Here is a 17,195-nt window from a genome sequence, read left to right as displayed (position 1 = left end):
GATGGTGACCCTATGAAGATGATCTTAGTTGTATAATTTGGAATAATTGCTGAGAAAAATAGGTGTGTTACCAGCTGAGTCAAGATGGCTGACAACACAAGACAGCCTTCTAAGTGCTGGCACCCTGCCTGTGGAATGCTGTCCAATGGAAAGCACTCTGAGTTATATGCCAAATTAGATACAAAGAAGATAACAAGCTTTAATATCTTCCTAACACTAGGAAATATGCCTTTTAATTTTCCAAACCTTTTTAATATTTCAGTACTTCTAAAAATTGGGTTTATGCTCCTTTCACACACTGTTTCTATTTATCCATTTGGATATTGTTGGATTTTTGGGTTGTGTCTGTCTTCATGTTTGTATGTGTGTATGTATGTGCCTTCAAGTCACCTGTCAACTTATGGTGACCCCATGAATTTCATAGGGTTATTTGTGGAAAATAACTCAAAATCCAAAGGCTTAAAATCCACATTTGTTTCCAAATCTGCAGAAGCAGAACTGGTGTGCATCTGATTAAGCTTGATTCCCATACAGTTTTGGCTGAAATGCTTCCACCTGTATGGACACAACAAGAAACATTGGAGGCTGGTTGTCAGGACAGTGAATCCACACTGAGCTTCAGTCTGGCCATCAGAGGAACTAGCTAAAGCAGTTCAGAACCTTCTTTAAAACCCAGTCCAAAACCTAGAGTGGCTTCACTGCTCCACTGGCATAGAAGCCATCAAGCAATATGAGAAACTTTCTTGATTTGCATGGAATTGCAGCTTTGGCATATCCCATCCCTCTGTATGAAAACACCGTGCAAAAACATGAGACAATTCACATCGAGCAATCATATTGTCATGACTCCATTTTAATTGCCACAGCTACATCCAATGGAGTCCTGGTATTAGTCATTTTGTTGTTAGAGCTCTCTGGGAGAAATTCTAAGCACTCATCAATTAGCTGCAGATCCCAGGAATCCATAGGACAGTTTCATAACAGTTAAAGTGGGATCTTAGTGCTATAACTGTATAGTTTACATGGGCTCTAAGTGTCCCCTGCCTTCATGCTTCTTCATTGCCCTTCTTCATGTCTTCCTGAGACTCCATGTGTCACAGGGGTGTCCTTATGTAGACGGTCAGAATGCTAGTCTCTGGGAGAAAAGGTACATCTACACTGTAGAAATAATGCAATTTGACAGCACTTTAAGTGCTGTGTCTCCATCCTATGCAATCTTGGGATTTGCACCTTAACAAGTTCTTTAGCCTTCTTTGCCAAAGAGTACTGGTGCCTCACCAAACTACAAATCCCAAGATTTGGTATTGTGGAGCCATAGCAGTTAAAGTGGTGCATTATTTATACAGTTCAGATGCAACTGAACAAAGGCTTTATTCCCCCCCCCCCCCATCTCCCTGGGCTTAAAGTGAGGGGTTAAAGCAAGACTCGCGTGCTGAGACAAGGCTCCCATGATCCATGTCTGCTGATTGTCACTCAGGCTATTCAGAAAGGATAAAACCAAGCCAAGGAAGGCAAGCAGATCACTTCTTCTTTTTATCTCCCTCCAGCTGGCTGACTTGTTAGTCCTGATTTTTTATTTGGCCCCAGAGCGGATCTAGGCTGCATCCACACTGCAGAAATAATCCCGTTTGACACCACTTTAACTTCCATGACTCAATGCAATGGAATTCTGGGAACAGTAGTGTGATGTAGACCCATCCTTTCCTATATTTATATCCCACCTTTCTTCAAGGCTGCAGCTTAAGGCAACTTACAAAAAGACAGATAATACATAACAAATAGTTTTAAAACATCCAAATTTAAGATTAAAACAGTATTAAATAACAACAGAATTAAAATCTTACTTTATAATTCATTAAAACAGTACCACACTATAAAAGCCATTTAGTTAAAATCAGTTTCCAAAAGCTTGCTGGGAAAGAAAAGTCTTAACCAATTGCCAAAAGTAAACCAAAGTAAGAGCCATCCTAACTACCCTAGGGAGGGAGTTCGAAAGTGTGGGAGCAACCACTGAGGAGCCTTTCTTCTGTGTTCCCACCAACTGTGCCTGTGAAGGTGGTGGAATGAAAAAAGTGCCTCCCCTGCAGATCCAAAGGAAGGCCTGCCAGCACCTGCTTTTCTGCCGGAGGGAAGCCTCAGCCGTCAAATGGCAAGCCAAATGGCACCATGGTGGCACTGTAAGGAGTGCGCCAGAGTGCACCACTGCCACACTCATTACACAAGTTCCGTGCAGCACCATGCGGATGCTTCACAGCACTTGTGTAACAATGGCGGCACCCATTTGTACAGGGTGCCACCATTTTAATGTCCTTGTCACGTGCAAGGGGCAAGGGGTGTCTAGAAGCGCCGCCCCTTGCATGTGACAAGGGGATCCTTTTCAGCCCCTCTGGACTGGGCCATAGATAGATAGATATTAAACAGTGTGGGGAACAAAATAGAGCCCTGTGAGGCTCCACAGGCCAATGACCAAGGAGGTGAATAGGAATTCCCTATCACCACCTTCTGGGTTTATCCCTCCAAGAAGGACTGGTGTGCCTCCTATGCAGTTTCTAGAACTTGGGCTGTCTTCTAGCAGAAGATAGGGTCTTTCACATAGCCTGTGCCTGAACAGTATAGGCTTTATTGTATGTGTACATATGACTGTCCCATGAATTTAATAGAGTTTTCTTTGGTAAAGAACAGTCAGAGGTAGTTTGGCCATTTCCTTACTCTGGTCCCACTGCCTCCAGGTCCCATCCCAGCAAGTTGACCTAGAAGGATACCATGGTATTGAATGCTGCTCCCTTGGTATTCTACTTCATGTTCCAAGCTAGTTTAAGAATTTCCAGTCTGCAAAGAATTTGAACATGGTTAGTGTGTCTTAATTATCTGATGGGAGATCACTGTTGAAGATCATGGATCCTCATGTTAGAATCAAGTCACATCCTCTTGGACTTAAACCAATTTAATGCCACAGTTTACTTATTCTCTAGGACAATCCTTCTCCCACTAGTCATCCAGATATTTTGGCCTCATAGTCTCAGAAGTCCCAGCCAGCATGGCCAATGGACATGGACTCTGGGAGCTGATGTCCAAACCAGACTAAACATTTGAGAACCACTGGGCTCTAGGGCAAGAGTGGGAAATCCTTAGTTCTTTTGGCTCTCACTCCTTTCTCATTAGACTTGCTGGGTGGGGATGATGGAAACTGTAGGGCAAAAACATCTCTCTGCCAAAGATCCCCCTGTGATTTCTAGCGTCTAGGGTAAGACTTGCTTTTAAATAAAAAGTGTGTAGGACTGCACTGTCAATCCATTTAAAGTGAACAGTATGCTATCTCTTTGAATCAGTTTGATTCCCTTTGTGTTGATGAATACACTCAGTCTTCGGTAGGTCTTCATTCTTAACTGAAGTCCACTATACCTGGTGGGAATGGATCTGCTGGAGTCAAAGTACTCCAGGTGAACTGGTAGCATTGGATTATAACTGCTGTCATCCCCAATTAATATGTCGGGCCATTCTGGCCAGGGATGATGGATGCTATACTCTGACATACTGGGAAGGCACCACATAGAAGATGATTGTTCTCTTAGCCACTCAGCTAGCAGGTAGTGATACTCAGTGAAGCAATGGCTAAATGGTAAGTCAACATCGTGTGTGTGTGTGTGTGTGTGTGTGTGTGTGTGTATACACCTTTGAGCTGGATGTTGACTTAGTGGGACACTATGAATTTCATAGGGTTTTCTTAGACAAGAAATAACCAGAGGTGGTTCTGTAGTTCTTTCCTCTGAAATACAGTTTACAGCACCTAGTATTCATGTGTTTCCCATCCAAGTACTAACCAGGGCTGACCCTACTTGACTTCCAAGATCAGTTATATAAACCCAGTTGATTCAGTGGGTCTACTCTATTACTGTAAGGGACTAGTCACTGGATTTTGGCCTCTTTCTAGGGTCTACCTTGTCTCTTGTCTACAGCCCAAATTTATCAAAATTAATAAATGAAAATTTTGAATGGTCCTTTTTAAAGGAATGTATTCCTTGCTTCATGCTTTTTAGTCAAGAAGATAACTCAAGCGTCCCTCCCGCCACAGCTAAGTCACAGAGGAGTCCTATGTTGAGCAATGGGAATTACTTAGGTGTAAAGAGGACTGCAGCCAGAGTGGGCCACCTGTTAGACTAGCCATCAAGTGATTCAGACATAATCTTCGCCCGAAGGAACAAAGCCACTGACAGCCATTTTGTTTCTTATGAAAAATTATATATTTTATTCATAGATTTGTTTTCTTTTGAGAGCAAGGCCCTCGCTCTGCAGCTGTAAATACATACTAGAATAAACTCTGTGAAATGTACAAAAAAATACATCTTTATCCTCCCCACTTTCCCCATGACAACTTTTCATTTGTAATAAATAGTGGAAACATGTGTGTGCGCACCTTGACTGTGGTTGATACTCCAAATCTGTTGACGTTTTCACAGTTCATTGACTCATAAATAGATATATATTTGTTCACCTATTTATTCCATCCTTATAATAAAAGAGTCGGCTTACATTTTCACACTTGCGTTCAGTCCTGACAAACCCTTGAAAATAATAATAATAACAACAACAATAACAACAATAATAAATGACTTCTAACCTGATCTTACACACAAAACACAGAGACACACACATCCATATAGCCCCCACCACACACACAAAAACCCTTCCAAAGTTTCATTTTCTCCTTCCATTCCTCTTTCCCCAATAAATCAGAGGAGACAGATGGCAAAGTGGAAGAAAGGGGTTAAGAAGAAGAGGGAGAGAGAGAGAGTTGTGGGGTGCAGAAAGAAAGAAAGAAAGAAAGAAAGAAAGAAGCAACAAAAGACATTCTGCCTGGCCAATGTGGGAAATTGCACATGAGAAAGAAGGGAAAGTTTGGTTTGACAGGTGAACTTCCCACAGCCTCCAGGCTGGCAATGGGAAGCCAGCAGATGCGGCTCTTGGCTTGATTTATGGTTCAGACCTCCTCTTTTTCCAAGACATGTCCTACATTTCTGCCTTGAGGGATATCTTCCTCCAAGTCTAGCCTCCCATTTCTCTGAAGAGGTTCAATATATATATGTAGGTAGGTATGTCTATCTATCCCTCTTCCTGCCAGTCTAGGCTCCCATCCTGTCTCTGAGGAGCTTCTCTCTGGGTGCCCTTGGGGTGAAGAGGTCGGGGCCCTGCTGTCTGGGGGCGAGGAGGGCCCTTCTTCTTCTTCTCCTTCTTCTTCAGCGGAGGCCCCTCTGTCCGAGGGCGGGCGCTGCGTAGCGGGGCTCCCGGGGGGCCCTGGGCCAGAAGTCGGGCTCGGAGCCGTCGGGGCTGGAAGGCGACCAGGCGCAGCAGCCATAGGCCGCGGAGGAGGAGGAGGAGGCGGAGGAGTCGGGGCTGGCGGTGGGGCTGCTGCCCCAGGAGGCCGTGGTGGGCGGAGGCGAGGGGCTGGAGCCCGGGGAGGCGGCCGGGGCCCCGCAGGGCTCTGCCAGGCGGAGGGTTTCGCTGAGGGCCCAGATGTAGTTGTGGGCGAAGCGGAGGGTCTCGATCTTGGTGAGCTTGGCGTCGTCGGGGAACGTGGGCAGCACTTCGCGGAGGGCGTCCAGCGCCGCGTTCAGGTTGTGCATCCGATGCCGCTCCCGGTTGTTGGCCTTCAGCCGGCGGCTCTTCTTGATCCGCTGCACCGTCTCCGCCGTCTTCGAGGCCCCGAGTCGAGCCCGGAGGGGGCCCCGCTTGCGATCCGGAGGCCGCCGGAGGTCCAGAGGCCGGGCTTCGCGGTAGAGGGCAGGCGGCGCCTCCGGAGGGGAGAGGGGCTGAGAAGGGTCCTCCTCCTCCTCTTCCTCCTCGTCCTCCCCTTCGGAGCCAGAAGAGAAAGGAGCCAAGGAGGAGGAAGAGGAGGAGGAGGAGGAAGAAGAAGAAGAAGAGGAAGATCGGGCCCCCAGGAGATGCTCGGCCTCCTCTTCCTCCAAGTCGAGGCTCTCCGGCTTCACCAGCATCCTGCAAAAGAGGAGGAGGCATCAGCACCAGAAGCAAGAGCATCAGGAGGACCCCCAGCCCCCTGCCGTCCTCCTTTCCAGCCAAATCCCCTCACTCCAAGGGAGGACCAGGCCACTGCAAAAATGAAAGGCATCCAAGAAATCAGTGGAGGGCAAAGGCAGGCTCAACAAGACACAGCCCCAGGAAGGCTGCTTCCTCCTCCTCCTCCAAAGGAAGGACCTTCTGGATGGAAAGTGGGAATGGAGGGTCTGGGAAAGGAGGGGGTCTGGTCAGCCTGGCTCTAAAAGCTGGGAATTCCTCCTGGTCAGGAGGCTGAAATGGAGGACATGCCCTGGACAAGGAGGGGTCTGGTCAGCCTGGATCAGGACACACACAAACATCGGAGCCACCAGACTTGGGTCTTCCTTCTCCAGGACAGGTCCACCATTTCCACCTTCAGTCCAGGAGAAAGCCCCAAAAAGGACTAAGAGAAGCATGGCTTGATATTTACAGGAGTGTTTTGAGCTTTGAGTGTGTCATGTCCTCCATTTTTCCTTCAGTGTCCTCCATGGGGGGGTCCCCCATGCATTGTGAGGACATAGGCTCAAGTCAACGAAAGCTCCTGCTACCCAACCCCACGATTTCCAAGGCTTCATATGCCAAGCAGAGCCAATGCCAAAGGGTTGTGGGGCACTAAAGTTAAGGTAGGAGCCCTAAATGTGAGGCGGGGAAGAGGTCCACTGGCCTATCGCACTGTTCTAGCCCTATTATATTATATGATTCGAAGATATAGCCGTGTTGGTCTGTAGAATCAGTAAGGAGAGACTGACTGAAGGAAAGATGTTGGCAGCGGGAGCTTTCGCAGACTTCAGTCTACTTCCTCAGGTGCATTTGCTTCTTTGTCTGGTTCAAGGCTATGGAATTCTGGGAGTTGGAGTTTGTTGTGGGGCCCAGAGCGGATCCTTGAGCCAGACAAAGAGTTAAAGCGGTGCCAAACCGTGTTATTTCTCCAGTGCGGATGCAGCCAAGGTGGTGCAAGATCCATTTTGCAGACGGATTGCAGCAAACTTCTTAAATGAGAAAGAAAGGCACTTACTTGGCTCTCCTTCCGAGGCGGAGGGCTGTGCTTCGGCCCTTTCTCCCCTTTTCCTTAAATGTTGGACGGCGAGGGAGAAAGACCTGGCCACTTGTCTGGCTCTCCTCCTTTTCCTCTTCCTCCTCGGGGGCAACTTCCACCTTTTCCTTCCACAATCCGGTGTGTGTGTGTGGATGGATCGCCCGCTCCGTCGAGGGTCAAGTTGGGGGTCTGGATGGGGAGAGATTGGGAAGGCCGAGAGAGAAAAGCGTGCGGAAAAGAGAGAGAGCCAGAGCCAAAAGGCTGCTCGACGGGGCGGACGGCTGGCACGCGTCCCTCTTCCCTGGGCTGTGCGTCTGGCACACGACTGGCCTCAAAGCCCCTTATATAGAGCCCCGGGGACACAATCAAAGCGACCCCCTCCTCCTCGGATCTGTGTCCCCCCCCCGTCCAGGCTGAGGCTTTCTTTTCATTGCATTATCCTCATGGGGAGGGGAAGGAGGGAGGGGGCTACCTCTCCCCTCCCAAGAGCCCTCTTTGATCCGGCCAGAAGTGTGTGGCGGGCGGCGCATCCCCGACGGCGCTGGGCGGGGGGCAGATCGGTGCCTTCCTTCCTTGCGCTCGGCTGGAGCGTGCCGCTAATTTCTCCTTGAATGGAGGGCTGGCCCAGCCCCAGCCCAGGCCCAATCGCCGAGCCACGCGAGCCCCGGGACCCTCCTTCGGACCCCCGACCGACGGGGAGAAAGACGGGGAGCGAGGAGGCCGGGCAAGAGCATCTCTTTGGACCCAGCGCCTTGCCTTGGAACCGCCGCAGGGAGAGGGAGAGCATCCTGGAGACCCTGCTTGGTGGTGAGCAGGAGGGACAGCCACATTCATTATGATTATGATTATGATTATGATGATTGTCCCCCTGTGCAACACAACCGGGGCGTCTTACAAGTTTAAACACACATTCCCATATCCCTCAATCCCTCCCCTTCTAAAATACAATTAAACAACTTACAGTTTTTATTATTATTATTAAAATAAAACACACATTCTCCTATCCCACAATCCCTCCTGAAAGAGAAGGCTAAAAGTCTCACAAACCTACAGTTCCCAGAATTCTCTAGCACTGAGCCAGGGCACTCAAAGTGCATTACTTTCTGTCCTGTGTTTTGGACCACCGTCGACCTGGGAGCACACGGTTCAGGGCTCCAGTGTGGAGAGAGATCCTGTGGCCCCTTTGAGACTGACTGCAAGGAAGAAGTGGGCAGCCTGAGCTTTCCTTGGCTTAAGGTCCAGAACAGATTGCAGAAAGCATCCAGGTTTGAGACTGCTTTTTAGACTGGCTCAGTGCTAGGGAATTGTGAGAATCCTGGGAATTGTAGTGTATTGTGGCACCAGGGATCTCTGACAGAGAAAGCTAAATGTCTCACAAAACTACCGTTCCCAGAATTCCCTAGCATTGAATCAGAGCAGTTAAAGCGGTCTCAAACTGGATTATTTTTGCAGTGTGTTTTGGACCTTAAGTCTACCTCAGAGGCATATGCACTGACACTGATCATAGCTTTTCAAAGGTATAAAGGTGGGGCTGGGAAAGAGATATAGGTCTCACCACAGGACAAGACTGTGCTTCCCTTAGTGAGTCTAGGCTTTTCCATGTATTAATACATAATAACAATCATCACAATGATCCAAATTTAAATGGATGCAGATGGGAGGGGGGGAGGACAAAATATACAACTGTATGACTGTACAGTGTATTCAAGATGCTTAACTTCTTTTGAGGAGAGGGGTCAGCACCTTGGACATCCTTTAAAGATCAAGATACATCAAACTTGTATCTATTTACTACCCAAACAAGATGAAAGCCACCTGTTGGCACCTGGTGTAGTAGTTTGTGGTTCTACAATTGCTGAGGTTCCTCAGCAGATACTGTGTCTCCTCCATGGCTTGGCACAATTCCTTTTGTTGGGGGTGAATGCAGACAGCATACTATACTGGCATGGGAATTTTGACAGTTGTTTTCTTGAAAGAAAAGGAGAAGATGAAGTTCTGGTACTCTTTTGTTTTTGAGTGACAATTTGGACAATCATCCAGCTGGGAATTCTGGATGAAGATGAAGATGATGGTGATGGTGATCCTGCCATTTTCTCAGGTTGGGATTCACTCTGCAATGCCGTCCAAAAAGTAATTTATCCAAAGTCTTTCCCCACTTAGGTAATACCTGGATACAGACAGTGTGCAGCTTACTCCAAGTCTCTGCCTTTCCATAGCGACATACTGAGTTAGCCTCCCACTCCATCTCAGCTGTCCAGAACATCCTCTTCTTTTCAAAATTCTCTGTCTCTCTTCCTCTTTCTTCGTTCCTTTCTTTTTTTAATGATCAGCTCTCAGAAATCTCAGAATATGGGGATCTGGGGTAGTCAGTTGTTGGTACAGGGACTAAATGTGGAGAGGAGTAAAGTGACAACAGACTAGTATTCAAGGAATCCTAGAATCATAGAGTAGGAAGAGATCACAAGGGCCACCCAGTCCAACCTCCTGCCATGCAGAAAATCAAAATGAAAGCATTCCCGACAGATGGCCATCCAGCCTCTGCTTAAAGACCTCCAAAGAAGGAGACTCCGCCACACTCCAAGAGAGTGTGTTACACTTTTGAACAGCTCTTACTGTCAAGAAGTGCCTCATAATGTTGAGGTGGAATCTCTTTTCCTCTAGTTTGAATCCACTGCTCTGTGTCCTAGTGTCTGGAGCTGCAGAAAACAAGCTTGCTCCATCCTCAATGTGACACCCCTTCAAATATTTAAACAAGACTATCCTATCACCTCTTAACCTTCTGTTCTCCAGGCTAAACATACCCAGCTCCTTAAGTCTCTCCTCATACAGCATGGTTTTCAGACCCTTCACCATTTTGGTCACCCTTCTCTGGACACACTCCAGCTTGTCAACACACTTCTTGAATTGTGGTGCCCACAACTGGACACGGTATTCCAGGTGAGGCCTGACCAACACAGAATAAAGTGGCACTATTACTTCCCTTGATCTAGACACTATATTTCTATTGATGCAGCCTTGTGTTAACAATTGTATTAACAATACAATTCTAAGCAAGCTGACCTACAAATGAAATTTACCCCAAACCACCACTGGTCAGTGGTCTGAATCCAGTTAATCTCATTTAGAGTAGTCCCATTGAATCAATGAGATTTACAAAAGTGCTGACTTTTTCATCAGCCAAGTCATTAGATCTAATCTTGTTGGAACTGGTGGTTAGATTTATGCCAGAGTGTTTAGGATCAAGCTCACAAGAAGTAAGCCCCATTAAATTCAATGGTCCTCCTCTCAGGTGGTGGCAGCTTGTTACTCTAAGGGCAGTAAGGCAGTGAAGCCATTCCAGGTATTAGTACAATATGACTGATTGGATTTAAAGGAGCTACCTAAGTTGCTAAATGGTGTCACCAAAATCAGGTCAGCACCTTGGGCAGCTCCTTTAAAATTCAAACCAGATCCCAGGGCAAATCCAACACCATACTGAGATGGAAGCTGTCAACTACCACCAATCCTGGGTGAACAGATTTAAAACAGTGTAATAGTTTGAGTGTTGGACTAGGACACTGGGAGACCAGGGTTCAAATCCTGGCTTGGCCATGGAAAACCAACGTAAGACACTGTGAACTCTTAGGTTCATCTTTGGGTAGCCATATGTAAGATGCAACTTGAGGAGACACACAGTAACAACAACAACAACAAGAGAGAGTATGCACTGGATTGCACTCCGAACAGTAGAAAGACGTCTGGAAGGACACCAGACTTAATTTTCTATCACAAAAATAAATGTTTCCAGTGTTACCTGATGCTAATAGTAATGTTAAAAATCGCTTAACAAATCAAATCAGATATTGTTGTTTTAATTTAAGATTCCCTGAAAGGGATCGATGATTCCATTAACTTACTTACATCCTCTATCATTTGTATAAGGAATGGGGAAGACATGGTCCTCCAGTGTTGTACTACTACTCCCATCATTCTGCACCACTGGGTATGTTGGTCAGGTATGACCATATTTTCAGGGCAGCTGAAGGGCCTGACCTGGATCCTGATTCATAACACCAGCATCTCACAATGTAATATTCTCAGATTTTGTTTAAGTTAAAGATTTGTGCTATGACTTATGAACAAGCCACTCCACAGAAACATTTCTTCTTTTTCTTGTTTTGCTCCTTTTTCTCTTTACATTAAAATGGCAAGGCGCAGCTCCTACGCAGCATTTGAGCCCAAGTCCTTTTTTTCTGGGCTTTAGGTGAGAGAGAGAGAAAGAGCATGAGAGAGCTTGGCCTAGTGGTTTGAGTGTTGGACTATGACTCAGAAGACCAGGGTTTAATTCCCAGCTTGGCCATGAAACCCACTGGGAGATCTTAGGCAAGTCACACTCTCTCAGCCAGTCCAACACCCTGCCATGTAGGAACTTTCAATCAAAGCATACCCGACAGATGGCCATCTAGCCTCTGCTTAAAGACCTCCAAGGAAGGAGACTCCACCACTCTCCAAGGCAGTGTGTTGTCATTGTGGTTTGTCTTGGCAACAAACATCTAAATCCAGTGAACCTTGGGCAACGCACACTCTCTCAGCCTCAGTGAAAGGCAACTGCAAACCTTCTCTGATGGAATGTTGCCAAGAAAACCCTGTGACAGGGTCATCTTAGGGCTGTCATAATGACTTGAAGGCACACAACAAACAATAATGTCAACTTTAAAGGCACCCAATCCAGTCTGATCTTGGAAGCTAAGCAGGATCAGCTCTGGTTAGTACTTGGATGGGGGATGCCAATGAATGCCAAGTGCTATAGACTGTAATTCAGAGGAAGGAACTGGCAAAACCACCTTTGAGTATTCCTTACCTATGAAAGCCTATGAAATTTATAGGGTCACCATAAGTCATGGTTTGATGGTTGGACTATGACTCTGGGAGACCAGGGTTCAAATCCCTGCTCAGCCATGGAAACTTTCTGGATGACTTTGGGCAAGTCACACTCCCTTAGTTTCGGTGGTAGGCAATGGCAAACCTCTTCTGAAGAAATCTTGCCGAGAAAACCCCATGACAGGTTCTCTGGAAGGTCAACCTGGAAGCATCCCCAGGTAAAGGTGTATAGGAAGACTAAGGAAGTATTTTGATCCTGAGGCTGTGGATCTGGGCTTGTTCCTTTGAGTTTGTTGGCTGCCTTAAAAAACACACAAATCAGTTCTATATTTTTATTTTTATTTTTAAATTAACTGGTAAGACTGTGTATGAAAAAGACATGATTTACCCCCATCCACACTGCAAAAATAAGGCAGTTTGACAACACTTTAACTACCATGGCTCAATGCTACGGAATCATGGGAGTTATAATTCGTTGTGGCACCAGAGCTCTGTGACAGAGAAGGCAAAATGTCTCACAAAACTACAGTTCCCTGAATTTCATAACACTGAGCCATGGCAGTTAAAGTGGTGTCAAACTGAATTGTTTCTACAGTGTGAATGCAGCCTAGGTCTCCCTCTGGCAGCAAATTAAAAAAATCAGAGCTAACAAACAAACCAGCCAGCTGGAGGGAGATAAAGAGAAAAAGAGGTGAAAAGAAAGAATGAAAGGAGGAGAGAAAGGAAAGAAGGGAAAACTCTCAGCCAAAAAACAACCAAGAGCCTGGCCTTGGCACTCCTTTGCCTACCAACTTTGGCATACCAGGTGTCCTTGGCAAAATATGTGCATTATTTGAGGGCCAGAAAACTTGTCCCTTATTATAAGTTATATATCCCTGATTTGAGGTTGGGAACCTTTTCCTTTACACATAGACTAAAATGCCAAATGATAAAAATTGATAATAAATAAATAAATTTCTTATTTTGAGGTGTGGGCTCTTCACAAAGACAAAACCTTATTTCAGGGCTGGAAACTCAGCAAAATGTCCAAAAAAGAGACAGAAATCTGTGCATCACATAATCAATGCATGTGGCCAGTTTTTTTTAAAAAAATGTAATTGTATCATTTGTAATTGATTAAATAACCCACAAAAAGAAAACAGATGTCACTACAACACACACTGGATGATTTTGCAATGTTGTTCTTATAGCTTCCCTAGAAGGCCCCAGTGAGATTGACAGCCACACATCACCTTTTGTCCATGATGCAAAATTAGCAAAATGATGCAAAATGATGTACATGCAGATCTCAGGAAAGATGATGCTTTTTTGACTGCAATGTCCAGAGTCCTCCAACCAGCATGATCCATGGTCATGGAGGCTCATGGATTCTGGGAGCTGTAGTCCAAAAAGTAACTGTTGTAAGCTCTGCGTACCCATGTCTCTTCCTATTGGAATTCAACCCAAATCCAGCAAAACACACTTGAAATGTATTCGTTGTTAGCTCAGGTAGAAAACAAAATGTCCCCCAAATCGAAATTGTTGCATGTAATGTTTAGGATTTAATCCTTGCAGGCACAGCCATTGGTCTGAAAATCTCATTGACCAAAAAGGATACAACATAGTGGTTTGAGCACTGTATTAGGACTCTGGAGACCATTCAAATTTCTGTTTAGCCATGAAACTCACTGAGTGACTTTGGGCAAGTCACACTCTCTCAGCCTCAGAGGATGAAAATGGCAAACTGCCTCTGAAGAAACTTCCCAAGAATCCAAAAATCGGAAAAAAAATTGAAGATGCTTAACAACACAAATCAGAATCTGGAACAAATCTCACCATGGATTAAATGCAACTTCAGAGGCTACAGACTTTGGCTATATCATTACTCATACTTACTTGTGATTGCATATAGAGTTTAATGGGATTGCTCTCCGGGTATAAGAAAGCCAGTGTGGTGTAGTGGCTGAAGGGCTGAGCTGGGACTTTGGAGACCAGAGGCAAGTCACACTCTCTCCGTCTCAGAGCGAGGCAAAGGCAAATCACCTCTGCCCAAATCTTGCCAAGAAAACCCCCTGACAGGTTCATCGTAAGTTGGAAAGGCCTTGAAGACACACAACAGGAACAATTTTTTAGATGCATGTTTTAGTTTGATCCTTTTAAAATTATTGTAAGCTGCTTGGAATCAAAGAAAGAAAGAAAGAAAGAAAGAAAGGTGAGAGAACACAAATGGCAAGAAAGCACTAGGATGATGGTTGCACTGCTAAAGAGAGAGTGACTTTTGCTTTATCGAGTAAAGGGAGCTTCTTCTTCTCTTGTTTGCACACTATTTGTCCAGGTCGGAGGGGTGGGGGAATAATGTCTTATTTGAGCCCCTCTTCTCCTCTAAGACAAATAAGAGGCGGCTGGAGGAGCCTTTGGGGGCTGCCTTCCCCACTTTGTCTGCCTTGAAGAGGCACTTGTTGTGTGGTCTCTGAAGGGCAGCCCAGTGAAACGAGGCTGAGCTGTGATGCAAAGAAAAGAAGAAGGGAAAAAGAAAATCCTGGAAGGAGGAGGGCGATCTCTGGCCCTGGCCGGAGCCCGACCTGCCCAAAAGGGGTCAAACTGTTCAACTGCAGCCCCTTTGGCTCCACTCCAGCCCTCCTCTTGGGGCACAACAAAAGGCCAAAGTGAGCAGGGATCAAGCCATGGGGGAAGCAAGTGATTTAAGGGAAAGGGGCCAGGGCCAGGATGACCTTTCCAGAAGCCTTTGTGAGGCTTAGAATTCAAAGATATAGCCCTGTTCGTCTGTAGAATCAGTATGCAGAGAAATCTGGTAGCACCTTTGAGACTCACTGAAAGAAAGAAGTTGGCAGCATGAGCTTTCCTATGCTTCCACTTCCTCAAATACTCCCCCCCCCAACCCCAAAAGGATCTGAGAAAATAGTCTGAAATCTAGGAAAGCTCATGCTGCCAACTTCTTTCTTTCAGTGAGTCTCAAAGGTGCTATATTTGTGATGTTTAGGAAGCCTGGATGCAGGGATGAACCCTCCACAGCCCTAAAATCAGTATGTAGAGAGATCTTGTAGCACCTCTAAGGCTAACTAAAGAAAGAAATTGGCAGCATGAGCTTTCCTAGGCTTAAGTCTACTTCCTCAAGTGCATTTGTGGAAGTATGCATCTGAGGAAATAGACTCAAGTCTATGAAAGCTCATGCTGCCAACTTCTTTCTTTAGTTAGCCTCAAAGGTGCTACAAGATCACTCTGCATACTGATTCTACAGAGGCTATATCTTGAATGCCACGGCCCTAAACGTTTACTTCTTTGGTGGGGGAGAGTCCAGAAGGACTCTTCTGGCTTAGGATGGGAACACAATAATGTTTCAGTTGCACAAGAAGGATGTGAGGCTGTAGGACTCTGCAACCTCTCCAGCAATGCCGTAGGTCCAGTGAAGGTGTAAGTGGGAGCGGATCTACACTACACAGTTGCTAGCAGTTTGATACCACCTTAACTGTCCAAAACACACTGCAGAAATAATCTAGTTTGGGACTGCTTTAACTGCCCTGCCTCAGTGCTAGGTGATTCAGGGAACTGTAGTTTTGTAAGACATTTAATCTTCTTTGTCAGAAAGCTCTGATGCCACAATAAACTACAATTCTCAGGATTCCCTAGCACTAAGCCAGGGCAGTTAAAGTGGTTTATTTCTCCAGTGTGTTTTGGACCCTTGTTAGCATCACAGCCAAAGCTTAATAGTTGTCCAGTGGTGTGAAAGAGTTAACTTGTGTGAGTGACCCTATGCTATATTTTTTGCATTTGCTATGCAGATGCAGATTATTTTGTAAGAAGGGGAATATGAAGACTGAAAGCCAACTGGGAGAATGGTTTTTTTCCCCCTTGCTTGCTAACCTGCTGGTACAGTTCTCAGCTATTGAGGGGAAATCTCAGTCTTATCAAATGTGAAGAAGAAAAGTCTTGACCTTACTACACTAAATGGATATTAATTTTGTAGTCACATGGGCACTGGAGGGAAGAGCATTTGTAAAGGAGGGAATTACACAATTGAAAATGATCTCTCCCTTGTAACTATCACCCCTCAGTCACAAAAGCAGGGAAGGATGGATTCTATTGATCTGTAGCGATGGACAGATCTCTGATGTGAGAGGCATTCCTTGCACTACTAGGGTCCTGAGCAGTATAGGGCTCTATAAGTCAAAGCCACCATTTGGAATTGGGCTTGAAAATATATCAGCAACCAGTAAAGCCAGGCCAGAATAAGTGTATATCTCCAGACATTCTGGTTTCTTTAACCAAGCTACACCAATTGCATGGTAAGAAGATGTGTGGAAGCTATCTTTCTTGGCTTAGCAGTGATGGGACAAGTACCCTGCATACATTCAGATACAGCCTTTATTACGCAGCACAGTCTTTTAGAATCCCTTAACATTCAGAGCAGGTTCCTTGAAAATTATGCTTGCTGTCTAGTTCAATCTCCAAGACAGCTGAGGCAGGGTAGCAGCACCTAAAATCTGTTCTAGAGCTGCCACATGCCTAGTTCTGGTCCAATTAAAATAATATTTCATCAATATTTTTACATAACGAGCCTACATATTATACGACCAGCACACCTATCAGAGAGAAAGTAGTTTTAACCTTACTGTTTTTATGAAGTTATTTGCATTTGTGGCTTGCGGGTGCCTTTGGTCAGAGGGTGGCTTGCCATGCATCACAGCCAGGGCAGTCTTAGGTCCTTAGCAGGACCTAAGGGATTTTTCTTTCTGAGACAAAAAACAAGATGGAATTTTGCTCCATTCCATGTATAAAATCTGGCTGGACCAGCAGTTGAATTTTTCTTAAGTACTGGCAATGGAACAGTACCCTAAATGCACCCGAAGGCAGCAGGCTAGCTTACATGGTTTAACACAGTAAATTTTATTACCACTGTCTCATATTACTGCATGATCAGGTCATTATATGAAGTGTGAAATGCTTCTTATAGTGCTGGAAGGATGAATTCTGTAAAGCTTGTATAATTGAGATGCTACAACTATTTCTGATGTGAAACACATGGATTAGCCTAGGACCACTAATCAATAGGATATAGAGAAGAATTTGTTCCCAGGCTGCAAATGGAAATAAAGTACTGTAAATCCAAACTTTGAAATAAAGTTTATCCTCAGGAGGACACTCCCCCACTAACAAAATTAGGGAAGAAGGTTGTTAGGTAGGAGGTACCCAGGGTCAAATGCTTGCTCAGCCATGAAGCTGACTGGGTGGCCCTGACAAGTCTCTCTCC

General features: G+C 45.5%; 1 protein-coding gene across 1 annotated transcript; it reads right to left on the bottom strand.

Annotated features, from left to right (window-relative positions):
* Positions 1 to 4,980: 4,980 nt before the first annotated feature.
* On the bottom strand, positions 4,981 to 7,990 carry NEUROG2 (neurogenin 2). Its single transcript, XM_042469128.1, has 2 exons — positions 7,067 to 7,990; positions 4,981 to 5,991 (listed from the first exon to the last, which is right to left on the bottom strand). The coding sequence occupies exon 2, from the start codon at positions 5,988 to 5,990 to the stop codon at positions 5,235 to 5,237; it is 756 nt and encodes a 251-aa protein (XP_042325062.1). The 5' UTR covers position 5,991; positions 7,067 to 7,990; the 3' UTR covers positions 4,981 to 5,234.
* Between the last annotated feature and the right edge of the window lie 9,205 nt (positions 7,991 to 17,195).

Source organism: Sceloporus undulatus, chromosome 5 (assembly GCF_019175285.1).
Source record: "Sceloporus undulatus isolate JIND9_A2432 ecotype Alabama chromosome 5, SceUnd_v1.1, whole genome shotgun sequence".
NCBI classification, from domain to species: domain Eukaryota; kingdom Metazoa; phylum Chordata; class Lepidosauria; order Squamata; family Phrynosomatidae; genus Sceloporus; species Sceloporus undulatus.
The sequence above is the reverse complement of the archived record's forward strand: the minus strand, read 5'-3'. Positions and strand labels throughout refer to the sequence as shown.

Coding starts and splice junctions, on each gene's coding strand:
- NEUROG2 (XM_042469128.1), bottom strand. CDS start 5,990: ATGCTGGTGAAGCCGGAGAGCCTCGACTTGGAGGAAGAGGAGGCCGAG.